General features: G+C 36.4%; 1 protein-coding gene across 5 annotated transcripts in view; it reads right to left on the reverse strand.

Annotated features, from left to right (window-relative positions):
* HACE1 (HECT domain and ankyrin repeat containing E3 ubiquitin protein ligase 1) overlaps positions 1–25,555 on the reverse strand; it is a 104,544-nt gene that overhangs the window by 78,267 nt on the left and 722 nt on the right. For 2 of the 5 annotated variants that reach the window (XM_044757098.2, XM_070496760.1), the window contains exons 2-6: positions 19,811–19,865; positions 18,236–18,325; positions 17,362–17,466; positions 11,852–11,927; positions 4,642–4,773 (exon numbers count right to left, since the gene is read on the reverse strand). In XM_044757098.2, coding sequence (XP_044613033.1) covers positions 4,642–4,773; positions 11,852–11,927; positions 17,362–17,466; positions 18,236–18,325; positions 19,811–19,865 — 458 coding nt within the window. Of the gene's footprint in view, positions 1–4,641; positions 4,793–11,370; positions 11,458–11,851; positions 11,928–17,361; positions 17,467–18,235; positions 18,326–19,810; positions 19,866–25,555 lie in introns of those variants that run through there. The other 3 variants (XM_070496759.1, XM_070496761.1, XM_070496762.1) reach the window with 3 other exon arrangements.

Consider the following 25,555-nt stretch of genomic DNA (forward strand, 5'->3'; position numbering starts at 1 on the left):
AAGAAATAACACATTTTCAACAGATTTCATGACCTTTCAAGTGATAAAACAATATCCTGAGTGGAAAACTAATGCACAAAGCTAATGTTTGGGTCAATCTCAAAAGTCATTTAATTGAAGGCAGTGACTAACCAAGACCACCTGTGCCCAATACACTGATAAATTACAAAGCAAGAAACCCACGGCAGCTCTACTTTATCAATGTCAACTCTCTAAACAACACTGATCAAAGTAAAATGGAATAGATATTCACTATTAAAACTACAAGTAAAAATCTCAGTTGTGGTATTATTATTTGCTAAAAGAAGACCAAACAACAACAAAAAAGCATCTCTGTTTATCTTTTATTAAAAATAATCCTGATGACATGACTTAACAGCAATGCAAAAATAACTTATGCAATAAGAATAATGGCCAACTCACTAATCAGTCACGGGTTTATACAGGTCTTCTCTAGAAACCATCCACCTAAACCTATCAAGACTTTGAACCCTTATGTAATGTCTAGCAAAAATCAATGTTATCCAGTTGTGTTAGAAAAATAACAGTAATAGGAGAACCATTATTTGCTCACATTTCCCAGAAGTGATTAAGGGAGAATTCCAACATTAGGATAAACAAAATTCTTTAATTCTAAAAATACATTCTGAAATGTTAGTCAGTCTACCTTTGTGCCTCAAGGCTGAATCCAATTAATGTTTTTGCAAAAGCTTTCAATTAAGTGTGCATGGTTGTCCTGTAATTCTCTGGATAAAAAGCTTGGGAGCTAGCTAAAGATATCAAGAAAGCTGACAATGTGGGTGAGGAACATGTTCCCTCAAAAGGCTACAATTTCAGTAAAAAACCCAGACAGTTCTAGCAAAGATAGTCTATAACACCAGTGTCAAACAACTGCTTTTAAATTTCAGGAGCTTAAATCTACTCTAAGCAGGGTTCAACTACCATTTTAGACTGTTTGTGAAGCTTCATATTCAGCTATACAAATTTAACAATATAAAGTTTATTCTGATAATTGCTTTTTTCAGTGAATTCATAAACTAATCCTGCTGTGTACTCTAACTTACATAAATTGAGATTAAACCATTTGATAGGTCTCTAGGGTTTATAAATCCAAGCTATTCCAGGAAAACAGTTATCAATCATTTGTGGCAATTCAATACATTAATAAATCTTAAAGAACTAATGACAAAGAAAATAGTTACCAAAAAGTAAGTTCAGTTTATGCCCCAAAAAATTGGAGTCAATTATATCTGTGTAGAATAGTAATAGGTTTTACTACACTTTCTAAAACTGAGATTAAAAATTAAACAACACTCTAGGCCTAGCTTATTGAAAAAAAGGAAATGAATTAAGGGTCCAGATAGTGCTCTCTGTACTTTTCTTGCAGAATCACGTCATCCACATTAATAACGTCAGTAATAGTACCAATACTATTATGGCTCTTACGTGTTTTCCAAAGTGCTCACAGCACTTTCCTGAATTATGTAATCAGTAGACAGAAAATACCTTAGGAGGTAGATAAGGTGAGGGGAAGAAAAAGTCGTCAAAGACTGTATAATAAGCCAGCTGAATAACCAAACTCTGAAATGATTTTTTTAAATCAATATCCAAAGACAAAGCATAATTCTGGTATTGTACAGCTAATAACAGCTAACGTAAGGAAAGTTAAAAATTAAATTACTAAGGAGTCATGACCATTTCTTTCATCTGATCATTTTTAAATAGAAATAGAAGTAGTTCAAAATCATAGTGCTATTATGTTGCAGGACAAAAACGGTAGGAATGCATTCTTCAACCGCCCAAACCGCCTCCTTCCAACAAGAGGACGATGGGACCTTTATTTCAGTTTACCTCCAACAAAACAGATGCATCTCTATGAAACCAGGGCAAAGATTACTCGATTTCTTACTTATGACAAAAAATCATCTTTTTTCCAAATCTTTCATCTTTAAAAAAAGTAACACAAATCTGAAAAGCATTTCTTGTCATCAGATGCAAGAATATAGTACTCAATTATAAATTCTACAAAGCTTTAGAACTCTTAGCCAGTTGCTCAAAATCTTTTCAATGCACTCCTGAGATCTATCCTAAAATGAGATTAGAAGGTAGAATGTAAAGAATTTATCATATCTGCCTCTTTGATTTAAAAAGAACAGACATGCTTTTAAAAATATTTTAAAATGGAGTTTCTTTCCTCTTTATGTTTTATATTTTATTCAATAAAATAAATTAATCAAAAAGCAAGCTTTTAAGCTTAAAAATAAAATAAAATCTTGAAACCTATGTGCACGGGTATACGTCTACATGGACACAAGTCTGAAGACCTTTTCATGAATTTAGGCAACAACTGGCTACTTTGAGACAAGGAAAAGGCCATTTTCACTTGCTGCTAAAATAAGTCACTAGGATACCTGACAAAGCATTTTAGACTCAGTGTTCAACTTATGGAAAGATACACAAAGGGTTAAAAAAAATCAATAATCCCTTACCCTGTAATAACTTATCATATCTCATAGCCCAGTAAATCATATCCAACTCAAGATAAAAGGATATGCTAACCCACTGAGATTTGAACATGTCCCAGAAATACATGAGTAATTATGAGATGGAGATAATAAGAACACAACTATCAACACAGACTTTTACAGGTATATTCAGCCTGGAGGCTAGGAAATAGACTAATTTTTCAAGATTCCTTCTTGCCCTAATTGAAGAAAGAGTTAAGATGCATACAATAATTCAGAAAATAGTGTTAAACATTCTCTTTACTTGATCCTTGCAGATAACTATAATTGACCAACTGTAACGGGATGGGATCTCACTCACCAATACAATCAACCACAAGTCACCAGGACTTTTTGTACCTTTCCTCCTCTACTATATCTGCAAAATCTCACCCTGTGAAACTCATCACCACAGTGAAGGCAGGCTCTCTTATAAATCTTCTGAGAATACAATTCTTCAAAGGCATTTGACTATGAGGCATTCTCCCTTACTTTACCACACCTGCTTTAGGTTGTAAACCATATGGAATATATTATACTTATACTAACTACTCTTCAATAACTTCAGAAAGCAATTCTAAGTTTTTAATGCAGTCTGTAATGCCCATGCTTTGAACAAATGTTTTGTAATTCTTGCTTCTTCACTGACTCAGGCAGCTAAAATTAGCTTTTGTAGATCATTTCTAATCTGAATTCCAGTTTTTTCCTACAAAAGTTCCTGGGCAACAGGTAGGGTTTGCAATCTTAGTAAACAACACTCCACTCATCTGTTATAGCAGAGAGTGTTTACATTAAAGTAGGTGCTTTTCTGTCCTAGGAGAGCTACCAGCAGGACTCACTCACTAATATGCAACAGTTGCTTAAAATCCTGGGCCATTCAAGATTAAGACATTTCAGATAATTTTTTTTTCCACACAGAATACGTTTTAAATTCAATAGTGTTGACTCTGAGGAAGTACAAACTGATGAGAAAGAATACTGGGTTGGTTTTCAGATGACAAAAGACAAAAAAATAAAAATGAACATTGATGTTCAGAAGAAATTCCAGGAAAGAAAAAACCAATCCTACATCCCTCCTTTTCTCCAACTCTTAATAAACATAAGACAGTGTCAATCTTGGCCTCACTATCTTAAAGAATCATGAACTGAGGTCATACCTACAGCATCTAAACATGGAGAATCCTACATCCTGAACCCAGTTTAGGAAAAAAAATTTGCAGAGATGGAAATCCAGATTCCACTTAGAAATTCTCTCAACAAAGTCTCATAGAGAGTGTGTACAAAAAAATCAATACAAACAAACAAACATTGCATCTTTGTAGCTGTTGGCGGTGATTTACGTTTTCGGTTGGTTTTTGTTGTTGTTATTGTTCTGGTTAGCAAGTAAATAAATAACATTCTATTATCAATAATGTTAAATGTGGGGGAAAAAAACCTGAAAGTAACCAGGATAGGAAATTAGAGCAAAGCAGAAATTTAACCTAAAATCTTAAGCTAACAATCTTCATATAAGGCAACAAAGTCTCCTAACAAGATAGAAAACTATTAGCAATTTCAAAAGCCAGATGTTTATATATGGCAATAACAGAAAAGGATTGCCACAAAACATATGTATGATTTTAGAAATCTAAAGTAAGAAAGAATACAACTGTCACCACTCTAGTACTTGCATCATATTCCAAGACAACAGAAAAATATGATAATCCAAGTTGAACTATTCAGGCAATGTTGGTGCTCACTTTCTTCACTATCTAATGCCAATAACTGAGGTTTAAAGGTAAAAAATAAAATACGAAAAAGTTATTTGATAAAACAGAACAGAATAAACATAACTTAAAATTATGTGAACATACTACATTGAAAAATGTTAGTATATTCATATGAAAATCTATGAATCAGAAATAAAACTGAAATCCAAATCACAAATATTTTAAACAGATTTAAAAGCATTATTTTCTATTCCTTTTATCCACATAGAATACATTAATCAGAAGTCCATATGATGCAGAAAATGCTACAAGATTTTGCTATGACGCTTCATGTTCCAAAATAATGCAGAGAAAAACTTTCCATGAATTCCAAGTTTTCAAAAATAAACACATGCAACTTAATTTAAAGTCCTCATGGCTGAATTTACCGTCTTGTGACCATTCTGGCAGGCCACATGCAGTGCCGTCTGCCCCATGGCGTCCTCAACGTCAACGTCACTGACGTGCTGTACAAGGTCATGGAGTAGTTCTGTCCGCCCATTCACAGCCAGCCAGTGTATCTGTGCAGCCATTTAGTTACTTAACATTTGTGCAAGAGTGTTTCATATAAAAACAGCAGATAAATAACACTATTATTTCTCAACTTTGAGCACATGCATATTAAATATTAAAATCTAAGCACATATACTTTTTTCCTATTTTTTTAACGGGGTAAAAATATGCATCAAGATGTAGGTTACACCACCATCTATTTCAAAACCAAGTGCTTCATGGTTCAAAGTAGTTAAGTATCCTAGACTTAGGATCACCAAATACTCTGCTTCTCTGATGACCCTGGACTCTATGCACAGTTTGTCTCTAGAGAAAAGATAATGGATATTTTTCCTTCCCCAGAAGCAAACAAGTGAAAAAGTAATTAACACAGTAGGTGTCATATTCTTTACTTCTGGTATTTGACCAGTAATGCATGTATCATACATAAATAATAAAATATATAGGGAAGATATAAAATATAAAACACCTATAAGTCTATCACTCAAAGATAATCAATGTTAAAACTGTGGACTATGACATTCATGTATTTTTTATTTGACCTCTTTCCATTAAAAAATCTATCATCAAACTTCTGTTTTAAAATGGCAGCCTGAACACATGCATCAGTCTACTCTTCCCCAAACACCACTGAAACGACAGAAGAGTACTTTTTCTTAAACAACAGACCATTAAGATAAAGAAAAGGAGAGAATATAGTAGCAACAAATCTTGGAAGCTGGAAGCTTTTGACTTGTCAGAACAAAAAGCTGAGTCCTAAACCAGTAGTCAAGAAAGCCAAGAAGGAAGGTGATTCAGATCACAGAACTCCCCAAAGGCTTAAGAACCGGTAGTAAGAACCCTCCTCATGCAGGGGTGAGCGTGGGACTAAAAACACATCACTTGAAAGTTCATACATTAAGATTTAGCCCCTTAGATCCCTATCCTTCCCCTACTCTGCAAGGCTGATACCTGCCCCTCCCCAACCTGGCAGAGCACAAGAGGCTTCAGAGTCTCTAGATAAGAGACACCAGGGACGCTGAAGCAAGAACATCACGCTGGAAGAGAGAGACCAAGTGCATGTTTACACACTGAATACTGAAATCCCAAAGCCTTCCCCTCTACCCAGGGTCCAGAAAGCTAACATGCTCCTTGCACTTGGAAGAGCTTCCTCTGAGGAATCCGACCAGCTCAGGAGTAAATGCCAAAGAAACTACCATCAGGAAGGATCCTGAAGGCAAATGCCCAAGCAGATCACTCTACACTGAAGCCCAGTGAAAAGACCTCACACATTCAGACAGACTTTTCAGACAGCTTCTCCCTGTTCCACCAAACATTTGACAAATGCATCTAATTTGAAAGACAAAACACAAAACAAACAAAAAAGAAAAAGTAGAGAAGAAAAGGAACCATGAATATTCAAGAAAAAAACTGCAAAAGAAAAAACTATATTTAATACGCTCAGGGAGAAAACATACTGACTACATCCTCGAAACAAGAACAGGAGGGGCTGGCCCTGTGGCCGAGTGATTAAGTTCGCCCGCTCCGCTGTAGGCGGCCCAGTGTTTCGTTGGTTCGAATCCTGGGTACGGACACGACACCGCTCATCAAACCACGCTGAGGCAGCGTCCCACATGCCACAACTAGAAGGACCCACAACAAAGAATATACAACTATGTACCGGGGGGCTTTGGGGAGAAAAAGGAAAAAATAAAATCTTTAAAAAAAAAAAAAAAGAAACAAGAATAGGATACTATTTTTTCAAAGGGACAGGGCAAAAAAAAAAAGGGAAGAAGAACTCTTGGAAATTAATACTATGATAGTCAGGCAAACTCAAAGGAAGACTTAGAAGATAATATTAAGGAAGTCCCCCAGAAAGCACAAAAAGACAAAGAAAAGGAGAAACAAGAGAAAAGACAACAAAAAATTAAAAGGCTAGCCCAAGAGGTCCAATATTCAAATAATAGGAATTCAAAATGGAGAGAATAGGGAAAACACAAGAGTGGAAATCATCAAAGAAATAATTTCTGAAAATTTCTCATGAGAGTTTCCAGGTTGACAGAGCCTCAGTATTATCCAGCCAAATGGATAAAATTAATACAAACCAAGACATATAACCATGACATTTCAGAACTCTAAGGACAAAGTAGGTTCTGTAAGTTTCTAGAGGGGAAAAAAACAGGTTTCACACAAGCCATCAAGAATCAAAATGGCACCAAGTTTCATAGAAGACAACAAAGCAATGCTTTCAAAATTCTAAGGGAAAATGATGCCCAGCCTAGAATTTTAGTCATCTAAATTACCAATTACATAATCAGACTCAAAGACTCAAGTAATATTCAGTCATGCAAAATGTCAACAAATTTACCTCCCATGCACCCTTTCTCAGTTAACTACTAGAAAATGTGCTCCAGTAAAGTGACAGAATAGTAATTAGGAAAGACAGACACAGAACCTATATAACAAAAAAACCAAAACAAGAGAATGGCAAAAGCAATCTCCAGGAAGATGGTGAAGAGACATTCCAAACAGCTGTGAAGCAGGCCTAGAAGTCAACCGATTCAGCTTCGAGAAAACAGAAGTCTGCATAAGAGACTCCTTCAAAACTAATCAGGAAGATGAAAGGTACTGAATACATACTATGTGGATATTCACAAAGCTCAGGGAAAATCTGGTAATGAATTAATAATAAACACTCATAAAACTTAAAAAAATTTTAAAGCTGCAATATGGCAAGAAAGAGAAATAAAAAATACATAGATTGGAAAGGAAAAGATAAAACTATCTCTATTTGCAGATGAGATGATCGTCTACACAGAAAATATAACGAGCATACAAAGCCAATCCCAGAAAGTTCCATACAGTATGATTCCACTTATACAACATTCTTGAAATGACAAAATTTTAGAAATGGAGAACAGATTAGTGGTTGCCTGGGCTTAGGCTGGGAGTGAAGGGGAGGAAAGCTGTGGTTATAAAAGAATAACACAAGACATCTTTGTGGAAGCAGAAACGTTCAGAATCTTGACTGTGATAGTGGACACATGGATCCACATGGGTAATGAAACTGTACAGAACTTAACACACACACAGGTAAAACTGGATACAAGTAAACAAAATTGGGGAAATCTGAATAAGATAGGTTGTATCAACGTCAATATCCTGGCCATGGTATTATACTACAACTTTGAAAACGGTTATCACTGAGGGAAATAGGGCAAAATATACAGAGGATTTCTCTGTATTATTTCTTATAACTGCATATGAATCTACAGTTATCTCAATTTTCTTAACGCAATTATTAACTACATGAAAAGCAAATGCTGTGTAAGAAAGTAACTACAGCAAACTACTTGGCCTAATTACGAATAATTTTATACAGACAAAAAATGAAAACACTGGGGCCAGCCCCGTGGCCGAGTGGTTAAGTTCACAAGCTCCACTGCAGGCGGCCCAGTGTTTCGTCGGTTCAAATCCTGGGCCCGGACATGGCACCACCCATCGAGCCACACTGAGGCAGCGTCCCACATGCCACAACTAGAAGGACCCACAACGAAGAATATACAACTATGTACCGGGGGGCTTCGGGGAGAAAAAGGAAAAAAATAAAATCTTAAAAAAAAAAATGAAAACACTGAAAAATGATCTAACTAAAATTATGACTAGATTGAAGGCTATGAGGGAAATGTTCTTGTACAGGATGGATAATGGGAGTGGCTGAAAAAGAGAGCAATCACCTTATCTTCCAGAAAGTCAATAGGTGATGCCTAAAACTGAAAAATCAAAAGGTAGCAATATTAGCATGTTATTTAGATATAGGGAAACAAAATTTTTAAACCCATTAAAACCGTTGAGAGGAGGTGACTCCTGAGTGAGAAGTTTGGAGGCTGGGGAGGAAGGTCAAGAGAATGTTTTCTTTTAGGGGGAGGGTATCATAAGGTAGATGTATATTTATTTGAGGTATAAAGCCATATAATTTACATGCCATACAATTCATCCATTTAAAGTAAGCTGTATTTAAAGTATACAACTTACTGGTTTTTAAAGTATATTCACAGACTTGTGCAATCATCACCACGACCAATTTTAGAACATTTCATTTCCCCAAAAAGAAACCCTGCACCCATTAGCAGTCACTGCCCATTTCCTCCATTTCTTCCAGACAGATAAGGCAAAGATCTCACCCTGACTCTGCCACCTGGGTAAAGTAAGTCATCACTGCCTTCAGTAGTTCTTATGGATGTTCTTTTGCTTTGTTCTCATAGAACTCTTTGTTAGAGGCAATGAATTCTTTGACAGTAGTTGGGGGATGGTATAGGCACGTTAACAAATATTCCATCACTCTTATTGTCTCACTTTGATAATTCTGAGTTCAGAACAAATCAACTCAAGTCTAAATACCTCACCCCTACCAGCAATATAAATAAGGCAGGGAAAAGTCTACAAAGCCCTGAGCTTATGGTTTATGGTGCTGAATGATGGAGCCTTGGCAGACACCAACATTTGGAATTGTTCTTTTGTTTGGCTCTATCCCCACCTTATCCTTGACAATGCACCTTGGCAACATTCAGGATGGGTAAGCATAGAATATACTTTATTGAAAAAAAGTGGAAGAGTGACTTTGAAGGTGAAGAGAATTACATGCTTTAAGTCTTTGCCAACCACTTCCATAGAGCTAGAACTCTCTTCCCGACTCCCACTGCCAACCCTACAACCACCACTTCCACCAGTCTAACTTCTATTTGACCCTTTGGCCTCAGCCCATGTGATGCTTCCCTAGGATGCCTCCTCCAATGCCCGAGGTGAGGATGGGTCCCCTCCTATGACTTGGATAGCATCTCCGGCTCCTATGTTGACATTCATTACACTGTGTCACCACTGCCTGAAGACTTTCCTGTCTCCTTTGGAAGTTTGGGGACAAGAAGGATCAGATCAGCCATATTCACTGCTCTATCACCACACCAGTGAAGTGCCTAGCACATAGTAGGTATTCAAGAAATTCCTGTTGAAAGAACAAATGAATGAAGAAACATGAGGAGTCCTTTGTGAGGGTGACCAGTCTAGAAAGCATGCAGTCAACCGTTCTCTCCTTTTGTGAGAAAAATCCTGGGACTCTTGGCTCCCCATTGAAGGTCTCTTCCATCTCAGAAGCCCCTGGCTTTACTGTCCCACGTATTTGGTGGCAACTGTTCAATTCTGCAGCAACACATTTTCACCATCTCATCTTGCTTCAGCTGATGGGGTCAATGGGCCCGGCTGTTGAATTCATTTCCACTATGGTGGTCTGGGACTAGGTAGAAACAAATCTGGGGGCCAGAACAGTTTCCAAGAGGAGGAGGCACATCACACCATTCACAGCCCCAGGAGAGAACATCAAGGTCGGTCCCAGGCAGGAGTGTAGAGACTGTTCTATAATAAGCCTTATAGAATAATTTCACTCTTCAAATATATGCATGGATAATTTTTCAAATAAAAATTTGATTTTTAAAAATTTTCTACTCCACTGCCCTTAAAGTTCAAGAGTGAAGGGGAGAAATTAGCAGATACAAACTTACGTGATTAAACATATTATGTTAATATTGGACATTTTTTTTTCTGCTTTATCTCCCCAAATCCCCCCAGTACATAGTTGTCTATCTTAGTTGCAGGTACTTCTAGTTGTGGCATGTGGGACGCCACCTCAACATGCCATGTCCGCGCCCCAGATCCGAACCAGCAAAACCCTGGGCTGCTGCAGCATAGCGCATGAACTTAACCACTCAGCCACGGGGCCAGCCTCAATATTAGGCATCTTATCTTGCCTATGCCAGATAATGTCCTAAGGATAAGCTTTGTCAATTTCATAGTTTAATAACCCTCTATGGTACCTACAATATCACTAAGCATCTTGTAGATACTCAGAATACAGTTTTTCTTTACAGAGTAGATGGTGCTATATTGCTAATATATAAGAAAAATCAGGATTATCACAGAAATTGTGGATTCCATATAATAATCATGATTGAGCTTTTTCTTTAATAAGTCATTCACAAAATAATTCAAATCTTAGGGAAGCTGTTTTTAATGCCCCAGCCCCCTACCTCACCAAAAAGAATTTAATCAGAAAGGCCTCAAAAACTGGCATGGCACATAAATACTCAATATTCTTTAGTCAAAAAATAAAAGATTAAATATCTACAAATACTACCAAAGGAAGGCAAAAAAATTTTTTCAGCTTTATTGAGGTATAACTGACAAATAAAATTATAAGATTTTTAAAGTGTACAATGTGATGATTTGATATACATTGTAAAAGGACTCCCATCATCCAGTCAATTAATACATCCATCACCTCACATACAGGAAGATAAAATTTAACGTCTTCTGTCATGACTTCAAGATAATTTCTCAATAATCACATAATTCTATTTTATCTCTACTTTTGTAATAAATAATGCTCCACTAAATAATGACAATTTGATTAACGTTTCTGGATTTCAACAATCTGTTCAGAAATATCCCACACTACCTCCCTATAATATCTATGTAGATGAAAAATACATTAACTTTTTTGGAAAAGAAAGTCATATGGCAAAATGAATAAAAATACTAGTTTTGAGTAAGATATAACAAGTCTGAAAGGATACAGGCCAAAATATTAACAGTGATTATCTCTGAGTGCAGAAACACAGGTGAGTCATCACTCCCTTCATTCCTTTCTTTTCCTTTCTGCCTAGCCATCCAATTTTCCTACAATGTACACATGAAAAGCATTTAAAAGGACATAATGAAAAACAGCTCTCCTATAATGAACTCGTAACACACCCTAGCAGAGATGCTCCTAAGAAGTCTCTTGAAAGTCAGTGACAAAAGCTAAGGGAATAAGACTTCAAAATAAATGAAAGGTCATAAACTTAAAAAGAAGGAGAAAGGAGCAATGTGGTGAACCGTAACTTCCCCTAATAAAATAGAGCTGAGAACTCTATCTCAAACCATTCTGCATCTTCTTAATCATCACAAAGAAGTAACTTGCAGAAACACTTGTACTACACTTTACATTACTATCACCTTCAATACTAATTTCTAAAACGTATTTTAAAAATCTCAGATAAAATTCTTAGCACTTACTGCTGTAAGGCCTTCATTATTACAAATGTTGACATCAGCACTGTATTCTAATAATTTACTCATGCATTTCTTCTGCCTGAAAAAGAAAAAGAGACAGTCACGGATAACTGGTCCCAGAAAAATAAACAAATGACAATTATTTTACTGAAATATTAAGTACACTCAACATTAGTCGATGGCAAGTATCAATGTATATCTGCAATATTTAAATAAACACTATAACATTTGAAATAGAATACAAAATTGTTTCTATGACTCAAAGATAATAGGATAAAGAAAAGGCACAATGAGGTTTCCATGTCATTGGGACAAATTCATCATTCAAAATTCTGAGAACTTTCTAGCATTGACTGAATATCTGGAACAGCAATCTTCACTAGAAATATAAGACAATGTAAGTCCAATGGAAGGGGAATGGATATAGCAAAACGATGCCTCAATGTTGTATCCTACATCCAGATTGCAAAATATTTAAAAGTTAATACTAAGATGAGTTACAAAAACATAACCACAAAATTAATAAAATTCATGTCTATGCATCCCCCCACTCATTTTTTTCCGATTATTTGTACTATGGTAAAATACACATAACATAAAATTTATCATCTTAACCAATTTTATGTGTACAGTTTAGTCATATTAAGTATATTCATACTGTTGTGCAACCATCACCACCACCTATCTCACGAACTCTTCATCTTGCAAAACTGAAACTCCATACCCATTAAACAGTAATTCCCAATTCCCTCTCCCCTTAGCCCCTGGAAACCACCATTCTACTTTCTGTCTCTACAATTTGGCCTTATCTAAGTACCTCATAAAAGTGGAATCATACAGTGTTTGTCTTTTTTGTAACTAGCTTCTTTCACCTGGCATAATGTCCTCAAGGTTCATCCACACTGTCGAATATACGTCAGAATTTCCTTCCTTTTTAAGGCTGAATACTATTTCATTGTATGTATATACCACATTTTGCATACCCATTCATCGCCATGGGACAGTTAGGTTGATTTCATTTTAGCTGCTGTGAATAAGGCTGCTATGAACATGGGTGTACAAATATTTTTCAAGACCCTGCTTTCTACTTTATTGGGTATATACCCAGAAGTGGGACGGCTGGATCATACGGTTACTCCACTTGTAATTTCTTGAGGAACTGCCCAAACTGTTTTTCAGAGCATCTGTGCCACTTTACATTCCTACCAACAAAGCACAAGGATTCCAATTTCTCCACATCCTCATCATCACTTATTTCTTTCTGGTTTTTTGATAGCCATACTAATAAGTGTGAGTTGGTATCTCACTGAAGTTCTGATTTGCATTTCCCTAAAGATGAGTGATACTAAACATCTTTTCACGTTCCTATTAGCCATTTTCATCTCTTCTTTGGAGAAATGTCTATTCAAGTCCTTTGTCCCCTTTTAAATTGCCTACCCATTTCATTTTGCTGACAATGTTTCCCCTTAGCTTGATCCATTCCTAGTCACTATTCAATATTCATCTCAATTTTCCCCTCATTAAATAATAAAATGAAAATTCACAGTTTGAAAACTGCAAATGATATACACACACAATACACATTTAAAATACATGCTGGACTATGCTCAGTACTGAATTAAGGCAATACAATCCACAGCATGAAGAGGTTTATGATCTAGTTAAGTAAACAGTTATACATATAAAATATAGTGTACATGTAATAATATATTATGCATATGTTATATAATATAGTATGTATATATAGTATGAATATATACAAGTATACTACATACATAGTATACGATATAGAGTACATAATACATATAGTATATACGTGTATATATTACTCCTTACTCAATTAGATCATGAATTATATCACTTTTCTTTAACCAACTCAGTACTAAGCATAGGTAGGTGCTCTCAGTAAAACTCAACAAAACTTTATTGATTATTAAATTATCAATCATATAAGTCAATAGCTAAAGTTTTCATTGACTGAATAAGCCTTTCAAAAGAAAAGAGAACTATGGCCCAGCCCCAGTGTCCTCGGGGTTAAATTCAGCGTGCTACACTTCAGTGGGCCAATTTTGGTTCCCAGGCATGGACGTACACTGCTCTGTTAGCCACCATGTTGTGCTGGCAGCCCACATACTAAAAAATAGAGGAAGACTGGCATGGATATTAGCTCAGAGTGAATCTTCCTCAGCAAAAAAAGAAAACTAACAAATTACTTTTCTTGGTTTGATTTTGGGATCAGAAATAAAGTTAAATATCATTTAAAATCAGCATTATAACCGAAGAAATTAAAGCTCTCAGCAAACTTGTAAGTCCAAACATTTACAAAGTTCCTTCATCTAACACATTGTTATAAAAATCTTAGGAAATAAATCTTCAATAATCTTGAGACAACAGACCAGACCGTCCTATTAAAATGAACATGTTGTTTAAAACGTTTGCGTGTGTGTGTGTCTGTAACCATATTGCTGGATTTCTAAAACCTACTCAAAAGCCTGCCATGGACCACTGGCCTATTACCAAAATAAACACTTAGGTGGGAATGAGCCAAAGAAACAGTCCCAAAGAAGTGTTTAGGGTAAGAGCTGCTGAAGAAAAGCAGCATCCATAATGTTGCCCCACACACCCAAAATGAACTGCAAACGGTACAGGACAATATGAGAGAAATATATCCTCTTTTTCTTACCTAACAGTCATTATTCCTATTTTCCAGAACCTGAGTAAATCAAAACAACCCAATAAGTGAGCACCTATTTTGCTAAGAATTGGAGCTAAAATATTAACTAATACACGGGCTCTGCCCTTTATGAGCTCACAATCTAGCCGAAAAAATCAGGTTTCAAATCTGACCAATATGCAACCTAAGGATACACAGTAACTCTGAAGTCTTCCCTTTTCAACATTCTCATGCAATCGTAACCAATGCTGGATCCTCCCATACAGGAAGCAAGTATTTTCCTGCCCAGATACTGCAACAATTATAGGAAGCTTACGGTAACCCAAATGACACAGGGACCAGTCATCCAAGTGCTTTGTGGCAGCTTAATGGGTCTTTTACTGGAAAGGAAGGCAATTCGGTACTAATGCTCCCAGCATTAACGGGTCAAGAGAGAAATGATAAAGCAGGCCAAGAGAAATACACTACCCATCTGACAATGATAGCGAGGGAACAAAACAAAAAACTAACCCACCAAAAAACAGATGGAACAGCAAAAGGGGCAGAATTCCCCTGACTTCTGCTCCAGTCTAGACAAACTGGAACGCATAGAGAAATTACAGTAAGAAGCTATTTCTGAAAACATTAGTGGCTACAGAAGTAACAAGTACTCAAGTCACTCAGCAAACATTTACTGAGCACCTCTAAGTTGGACAGAACATCCATTTAACAAATAATAAAAACCAAAATAGTTAAGAATTGAGTATCAAAAGTAATATTTACAGAAACAGAAAGGCATCCAAATTAGATGTTATGTGAGGCTTATGAACTACTCTTATTCCTTTTCTCTTCATTGACTTGCCACGTGAATCACGTAATATCTGTCATATTTCTTTACCTTTAAGATGTAATTGCCTCCAACCTAAATGATCTCACCAAAATATAAAAAGATAAATATATGAGATGATGGTGACAGATGTGTTTCTAACTAGATGAGAGGAAATTTTTCATAATGTATATGGATATCAAATCATCATGCCATACACTTTAAATATCTTACAATTTTATTTGTCAATTATACCTCAAGAGAGCCAGAAAAAAAAGGTAATCTGGGCTGGCCCAGTGGTGTGGCAGTTAAGTTCACGCATTTCACTTGAGCGGCCTGGGATTCAGTGGTTTGGATCCCAGGCACAGACATATACACCGCTTATCAAGCCACGCTGTGGCAGGCATCCCACATGCAAGATCGAGGAAGATGGGCACAGATGTTAGCTCAGGGCCAATCTTCCTTGGCACAAAGGGGAGGACTGGTGGCGGATGTTCACTCAGGGCTAATCTTCCTCAAAAAAAAAACTCTAATGTCTCCTAAATGACTAAGTCTGTTGCTAAATGGCAGTAGATATTTTATCTCTGCTGTGCACCATCTGTCCTTTCATTTACAGTTGCTGAGACAGAATACTGAGATATTTTTCTATGTAACTTTTTCAAAGAGCTTTGTCACTGCCCTACCAACACTTGGGATAATGTATCTAGACCTGAGATCAATTCAGCAAGGAAATGAACCATTTACTCTATGACCTTGGGTGTGACACACTACAACATACCTGATGTGGCCAATTACTACAAAAACAATTGTTTAATCAGCACATTGCTACCTATTAGAACAGTGGACAACTAAACTGGGTCACGTGGTAAATCAGGAAGTGGGGCAGACCACAGACAGTCAAAGGACCACGTCTTCCCCTGTGCAACCTGGACGTCACTACAGTGTTCCATTTTTCGGTTCCACTTTAATCCTTAAATGCAATAATTTGGCCTCAGATTGACACAATGGACAATTTTAGCTCCATGTCCATCTCTCTTAGGCTGCCACCTCTACTACCTAGAATCCCAGTTTAAAACAGGAAACAAAAGTATTTTCAAGAGTAATCAAAAGAAGAGACACAGAATATACATTCATAGAGAAGTTTTATAGCATTCAAAAATTATGTTCCTCAAGCCCTAAATCAAAACTACTTACTTTCATTTTAAACCTAATTCCAACCACTTTGGTCTGGTTTCTCATTCCAACAGAATTTTAAGAAATGAAAAAACAGTGGTAGAGGTAGACACAGAGATGTGACATCTGAAATTCTTGACCAAAAAAGGAAAAACCCATGAAGAGTATAGTAGAGTTTAAAATAGCACAGAAAAACATAATGATGTTCATAATGATGACCAGAGTTATCAGGAAGAGGCAAAAACATATGCCCATTTTGAAAATACTGCTTTTCTAACAGGAAAAAACTTACTTAATAAAAAAAACTTTAACGGAGGGCTAGAAAGCACATTATTTATTTAGAAAACATTTTGTTATAGTTAAAATGAAAAATAGTTTGAGACAGAAAGGAGAAAGCGGCCCTTATCTAGAAAGTTCACTCTAGTACAGCGTGTTCTCAAATCATTACACATACGCTGAGCATACTACATTTGCTCTGTCTTTAATTCCATTAATAAAATCAACTCAACAAACAATTTGGAAAAATAAGCCATGGAGTTACATGTGGCCAAAGATTAGCAAGACAGACACCACCAAAACAAGGAAGTGAAAATTACACTTTTCAGAAAATACAATGTCGTTATAATACAAGTAAAACTGAACTTTGACAAATATATTTTCAAGAAGGAAAATACCAGCAAACAATTTAATAAATTAAATATGCTAGTTATTTAAAAGTTGTATATAACAACCCAAGAGCCTCTTCCCAAGGCAAATATTGGGTGACAAAAAAAAATCACCAAATCAAGGTAGAGTGCCTTGAATACTGTTAGTCATATCTGATAACACAACTTAAGCTACATAAGGACACAAAATACTTACCCATTTCTAGCTGCCAAATGCAGGGGCGTACAGCCTGAGATATCTTGATAGTTTGGATTTGCTCCTTTCTTCAACAGCAGAACCAAGCATTCCACCGATCCACAGCTAAAACAATATGAAAAACAGTTCAGATACATTCAGAAAACAGCCACAGCTGACAAAACTTAAATAAAGAACAAAAACTTCTATTAAACACATTGTTTTTGAAGTTCATTTTGATTTTACTACACTTTGATTTAACTTGTCACAAACAGTAAATATCCTTTACTTTCAAAATGGCACATTCTACGATGAAAGCTATGAAGTATGTGAGAACTTCAAATAAAGCGAAATCAAGTATTAGTACACAAAAGAAACCATAGAGCAGTCTCAACTTTTTGGCCTTCCAGAAGTTAAATTTACTATGAAAAATTAATTTTGACACATCTACCTAAATCCTGAAAGGAGGCCAGATATCAACTAATTCATTGATTACACCCTGGAAGATTGTGGATAAAAACCATTCTCAAACCTAAGCAAAAAATATAAACACAATGACTTCACATGCAGTTAGTACATAAAATCTCGTAATGGTAGGATAAAAGGAAAATTCAATGACTGTACCCTCTTAAGTACATCCAGTAAACACAATCCCCATGCCTAACCTCCTCTGATGCGATCTAGAATCCACCAAGACAGTAGATATGTGACTTGAGTCCAATCTCAAGGTTAACAATCTATCTAGAGAAAGAAGGCAAGCATAGCACACTAAGCCCTGAACAGAATAAAGCGTCTGTTCTCATGTCTCCCAGAACTACTGTGCGACAACACTGAGTCAAAGCTTCCTGATCATTACTCTAGACCAGACTTTAATCCAAAATATCTTCAGTCTTACTTCGCTGCAATGTGAAGCAAGCTTCTTTTCACACGTCCAAATGCATAATTGACATCAAACTTTGAATTTGATAGTAGTTCAGAAACAGACCTACACCAAGAGAATTAAAAGACAAGTCATCACACTAAAGAGATGGTTTTTAAAAACAACACGGGGCCAGCCTGGTGGTAAAGTGGTTAAGTTCGCGTGCTCCACTTCAGTGGCCCAGGGTTCACCAGTTCAGATCCTGGGCATGGACCTAAGCAGTACTTATCAAGCCATGCTGTGGCAGGCGTCCCACACACAAAGTAGAGGAAGATGGGCATGGATGTTAGCTCAGGGCCAATCTCCCTCAGGAAAAAGAGGAGGATTGGCCGCAGATGTTAGCTCAGGGCTAATCTTCCTCAAACAAACAAACAAAATAACTCAAGTTAAAAGCTCTTTAATTACTCTTACCAATTATTAAGAAGGTTCTGTCCCACGTCAACCTAAAATCAAGGCACTATTCTCTTAAGTGTAGCATGGTAGCCAGCACAGCATCATCCCAAAACTGACTGCCCTGACCTATAAACTAGGGCTGAAGGTTTCCTGGTCTGCCGCTCTGGCTGTGTGGCCTGCTCTCAGGACACCTAAGTTGGCTTCAGCTCTCCCTAGATTCTTGAGAAACAAAGACAGTAGGGCTGGCTGCTCCCCTTGTAGGAAGTTGAGCCTATCTATATTACTTTTGGCCAAATAAGAAAAATCAGACAAAAACATGTTTTAGTTATACCAGACAGGAAGTTTCAAGCAAAAAATCATTTATATTTTAAACTTGTTTCAAAATAGTTTCTCTTCACTTTCTTCTCATTATAGCAAACTACCCAATGGCTAACCACAGCAGAGCTGTCTGCTGCGGGGTAAACGTCTCATCACATAGCCAGATAAGTGTATCTCACATGTGCCCTGCAAAAAGAGTATCACCACTACATCAATAAAAAGAACATCCATGGAATGGAACACTACGGAAATCAGTTGTCCTTCAGCCCTGACCTCTTGCTACTAAAGATCAGTAGTGACCTCCAGCAGAAATCATCACAATGTTTTTTTCACTGTCAGAGACCAATCAAATATTTGACTTAATATCTGCCTATTCATTTAGAAAATCTCTTACCATAGAATGTTACGGTTGATATAGATCTTGAGAAATCTTTTTTTTTTTTTAGATTTTTTATTTTTTCCCCTTTTTCTCCCCAAAGCCCCCTGGTACATAGTTGTATATTCTTCGTTGTGGGTTCTTCTAGTTGTGGCATGTGGGACGCTGCCTCAGCGTGGTTTGACAAGCAGTGCCATGTCCGTGCCCAGGATTCGAACCAACAAAACACTGGGCTGCCTGCAGCGGAGCACGCAAACTTAACCACTCGGCCACGGGGCCAGCCCCCAGGAAATCTTATTTCTTATTTCACAGGCAGAAAAGTATTAACAGAGGCTAAATAGGGCAACATCTACATACAAATTGTGTGTGTGTGTGTGTGTATGTGTGTGTGTGTGGCTGTACACACAAAATTCAGGAAAGTTTCTACTTCTCAAAAAGTGTAAATTTGTGAAATAGGCACTCACCTGTGTTGATCAGCCATGACCATTGGCATTAATGTATAAACAGCAGTTTCATTATCTGAGTAAAAAAAAAAAACAGAAACAGAATTATCTCCTTACTTTTTCCAAAGGGTGATACTTAAGACTACTTTAGAGTTTTATTAGCTCTACATAAAAAGCAAGAAGACATGGAAGAACGTTAAGGATAGTACAGAATACCAGACGTACTGCAAAATTTACAACAATGCAGAATTTCTTATCCCTTCTAATGCTCGTCCTCTGTACATTGTCACAAAAGTACTTAGCTTCTGGATTTGAGGGGGAAATTACAAACCAAATATTTTCTGTACCTTTAACAGCTGAAATTTCTTTTGCTTTCAAAGAGGTGTTTAATGACTTTGTTTTATCATACTTATATTTAGTTTGCAGGAATTTTAAGTATATATGAATATTAAAGTTATATGAGCTAAAACAATTTTAAAACATTAAATATACACCATACCTGCTCCCTACCAATACTATAATAAAAGAAATTATTTTAGAAGCTTTTATGAAACAGCATTAAAGTCTTACTTTTACTTATTACTTTACACTATTAACATTTTCATTTATATCTTTTATAGAATAAAGTCACAGAAACCTGGTCCAAAAAAAAAAGATTAAAAGTCAACAACATCTGGGGCCAGCCCAGTGGCACAGCGGTTAAGTGCGCATGTTCCACTTCAGCAGCCCGGGGTTCGCCAGTTTGGATCCCAGGTGCAGATGTGGCACTGCTTGGCACACCATGCTGTGGTAGGCATCCCACATATAAAGTAGAGGATGGGTATGGATGTTAGCTCAGGGCCCTCCTCTTCCTCAGCAAAAAGAGGAGGATTGGCAGCAGTTAGCTCAGGGCTAATCTTCCTCCAAAAAAAAAATAGTCAACAACATCTATGATGCCATATTATATACTTATGTAAATTTCAGCTCATGTTTGAATTTATTTTTATATATTACTAATGGTCATTCCTCAATTCAATACATTTTAGAGGTTTATGATTTTTAATAAGTTATTTACAGAGAAGTAACCTTGACAACTCCCATTCAGCCCTCAGAAAGTTAATACCAATGCTAAAATTAATGAGCTAAAGTTTGAGGAGAAAAAGGATATTTGCATAGTATCAAAGTATCTCCCCAAAATTTTGATTAGTTACAAAGGAAAAATGGTAAATTTACGGCAAAGAACCCAGCAGACACCACCTTAATCAACTGATAAAGGGTAACATCACCAGAAATAACACATATCCATATCATGTAGCCCCTGATATGGTCCACTGAGAAGGGCACACCACTTTTGTAGTATTCTTGCCAAAAATACATAGCGTTAGTCTAATTATGAGAAAACATCAGATAAATCCAAATTACAGGGAATTCCACAAAACGGCTGATCAATCCTCTTAAAAAGTCTCAAGGCCATTAAAGATAAGGAAAGACTGAAGAACTATCTCAATTTGGAGGAGGCTAAGAAAACACAACAACTAAATGCGATATGGTATCCTGGACTGGATCCTAGAGGAGAAAAGGGACATAGTGAGAAAACTGATGAAATCCGAATAGAGTCTGCGATGTGGTTAACAGTATTACACCCATGTTTATCCCTTAGTTCTGATAACTGCACTAGGGTTGTACAAGATATGAACGTTAGGAGAAGCTGGGAGAAGGGTGTATGGGAACTCTGTACTATTTATGCAACTTTTCTACAAGTCCAAAATTACTTAAAAAAGAAAAGTAAAAAAAAAGAAAGAAAAAGATGCAGAACTGTTATCATTAAAAGAGTTTTAAGAGATGAATCAACTAAATATAACGTGGACTTTGTCTGGATACTGATTCAAACAAACCAACTGTAAGAAGCTATTTTTGAGAGGGGGAAAACTGAATATGGACTGAGTATTTGATGACAAAAAATTATTGTTAGTTGTGTTGGCTCTAATGGTGGTATTATGATTATGTTTGAAAAAATATATATTTAGAAATATTGGGGATGGCCCCACAACATAGTGGTTGAGTTTGGCATGCTCCGCTTTAGAGGCCCAGGTTCACAGGTTCAGATCCTGGGAGCAGAACTACACCACCTGTTTGCCATGCTGTGGCGGTGACCCACAAGCAAAATTGAGGAAGACTGGCACAGATGTTAGCTCAGGGCCAATCTTCCTCAAGCAAAAAAGGAGGAAGACTAGCAACAGATGTTAGCTCAGCACAACTCTTTCTCAGCAAGAAAAAAAAAAATAAAAGAAATACACTGAAGTATTTAGAGGAGAGAAGAAACAAGTTATTACCATTTCTTCACGTTTTTTCCTTATTTTACTATTTGTGAGTATATACACAAAAAGCAATTTAGTCCTAGTCAATGTTCACAAGTTTAGTATGCAGATGCAACAAAATTCTTTCACTATAACATAGAAAAATAAAATAATACCAAGGAATCCTATTAGTAATAGCCAACGTGTTTTAAATCGTGATCTTAAAGGCACTGTTCTAAACACTTTACACACAGCATTTCTTTTATCCTCATAGCCATCTTATGAACTAGGCACTATTATCCCCATTTTACAACAGAGAAAACTGAAGCACTAACAAGCTGTGTGGTGGTGGCATTAAAGGGCTAAGTGGAATTCTAACCTGACTGACTGCAGAGCCCCAACAATAAAAATCCTACAGTGCATCCAGTATACATTACATAGCATAATCAAAAGGTCCACAATATTTAATATGTGCAATACTCTCTAATTTGTTTTATTCTCTTCTATTTCATTTTTTTAAATGCTGACTGCAACCACTAAACTGTTCTCATTAACCACCAGTGAGTCACCACTAGGCATTGAAACACACTGCTTTCAGCCTCCCTGGGCACGGCAACACTCTTTATCCCTCATATAATACACACCCCAATAAAAATCCGAACATCTAAACCATGATAATTTCAATTAAGTCACCTTATAGTAAATAAAGTCATAAACAAGAAATGCCCTTATTTGTGAATGTAAACTTATAAATCAAGACAGTACGTAATTTTAAGTGAGCATGAGTGAGCATCATAAGGTTTGCCTGGGTTTTACGTATAGGGTGTTTATTAAGATAAAATTAGATGTGGATCTTACTTTTTAAGTCACATCTAACCTTATAAATATATAGCTCACCTACACTAAAAGGTATGAAGAAACAAATATAGCCACAGCCACGGTGCTAGACGGAGACTATCCAGGAAACGCTATACTAAGAAGGAACAGAATAAAACTTGTCATGAGGGGCTTCCTTCTCCACACTCATGAAGATACCTTGAGGAAGGCATATAATTAAAGTTTTTAGAGTGATAAGAAAAGTTTACTCTCTCACTTTATCAGATATGTTGGCCATTTTTATTAATAGATAATAAAATTTTATTAATAGATAAAAGTTTCAGAACTCAACAACTACAAGGAAAACCTTAAAAAACAGGGAGCTCAGACTCATGGAAGCGATTTTGGAAACATTCATGATTATCCTAAATCAAGATTCAAATATATGCTAAAATGGGCTCACGTCCTATTATTCTATTAAACAAACTACATTCATTGTAAATGCAGTAGTTTGAGAGTATTTTTTCCACATAAGTAAACAATGTAAACCAACTTTGTAAAGTCCACCAAGAATGCATCTCCCTAAAGTAATTTCTTTCCCCTCCTTCCTCCCTCCCAAGAATATCCCTGTCAGCCCTGCCCAGGATGAGTCAACAGGCCGCACTCATTACTTCGTGGTAATACTCAGCTTTTCATCATCCCAAGGAAACATAAATGTGACCACCCAGTATCTCACTCGGTACATCAAATATCTGCAGTTTAATCCTACGCAACAAACTTGATTTTAGAGTAATGAACTTGAGTAAAAGCTCATTAAAAACATCCCAACCTTAATAATTTCTTTCAATTAGATCATTATGAATCACTGAATTCTAAGGCAGAATAAATATCTGATTATTTCCTAAATTTAGAGAAATCTCAGAACTTCTGCTTAGCCCTTAAAACGCAAGTACAACAATCTGGATTTTCATAATTAAAATATAATATATTTATACACACACACGTACATACTCGAAAGAGCCAATCAGAGAATTCAAAAAGATTCATCAGAACTTAGGGACAGAGATAAATTAAAGGAACAAGATGAGCAAACTTATTATAATCAAAGAAAAAGAAATGTAAGCAAGACACCACTTGGCCTAGTAACATGAGAAAAAGTTTTATTTTCAATCACTCTAGTTTCCAGGGGCTCTCAGACTGTTGGTGGAACTTTCCAAAGAGTAAGCTGAGAGGTGGATACTCAGAGCCTTAAAAATGCTGATCTAATTAGATCTATAATTCTCCCATGTGTTAATCCTGAGGAAATATTTATAAAGGCAGACTGAGACTTAAAAGAGTACAATCGTGCTCCTCATAAAATCTACCACAAAAACAAAAATTAGACTGAACATTTGTTGCATGTATCCTATGAAATCCTACAAAGTCATGCATATTTAAAGATATAAAAAACGTTACATGTTTTCTAAAAGCAAAATAAAAGACTATATTTAGTATGATCTTAATCTGGTAGAGAAAGAAATAATAGAAGGAAATAAAGAAAATACTAACATTGTTTATTTCTGGGTGGCGGAATAACAGATTTTTTTATTTTCCTTTTCAAAATTTTCTACAATGAAAATATATTACTTTCAAAACCAGGAAACATTATCAAAGTCTTCTAAATAGCATTTATTTAAAAAAATGAGATTTAAACTAAGCAATACAAATTGCTGTGTCAATGAAACTATACAAGCAGTCTTCTTCATCAACGTATACCAATAATTTGACTGTGGAAAATGACCACAGAAATATGAATCCACTTCTTAAGTAAGAAATGGATTCAAAGGTGGAAGTTGGAAGGAAAGAGAAAGAAAGCTGAAGCTGCAAATCTAGTTATTAAAATCAGGATTATTTTCAGTTTACTTCATACTAGCAAAGTACCAAGCACAAAAATGTTTTTGAGAAACAGTCACCACAAACCATCCGTATTCTGAGTCATAAGTAGAGACCAGGGAAAATTTCTCCAAGAGAATTACCCCCAAAGTCCCCATTTCCACATTTCTTTGATAGCTCTCTCCCAAGGTCCCCCTCCCTTCCCTAACAAATCACCTCTCTAGCAGACATTCAAAGAAAGTTTTGGAAAAAATGAAATAAGATAAACACACACCATGTATTTTTTAAAAACTCACCAGCCATAAGCCCCTTAGCCCTTCTCTCACTTGGGCATACAGAACCAAAAGCCTCTTAGGGGCAGCATGCGATCTCTCACTGTCACTAAAACGTCTGATTTCATGAGGCTGCTAAGAAAACGAGTTCTTTCTGACCTTCTTTATTACCAGTGTTTTACCCGTCCTGAGGGAACCCTGGCACACTAAACTAAAATTGCTGAACCACAGGGATCACGCCTTATTCCTCTTTGTAGAAGCTCCCCAGCCCCACTGACGTCTGACGAATAAATGAAGAGCGCAGGCATGCATTTTAAAGTGTATATACGCATACACACAGCACTTTAAGAGTACAGGTTGGTTTCATTGACATCCTTTTATTTATCTGTTCATTGTCAAAATACAATAGTGCTCCACATTTTCGAAAACAAAAGCTGCTTAACCCGCACCCCTCCCCCATCCCCACCTGCAGCTTAAAGCAAACACTACTGTTTTTGAAGCACCTCTCTAGCCCCAGCAAGCAGCGTTTG

The sequence above is a fragment of the Equus asinus genome, chromosome 24 (assembly GCF_041296235.1).
Source record: "Equus asinus isolate D_3611 breed Donkey chromosome 24, EquAss-T2T_v2, whole genome shotgun sequence".
Lineage (NCBI taxonomy): Eukaryota > Metazoa > Chordata > Mammalia > Perissodactyla > Equidae > Equus > Equus asinus.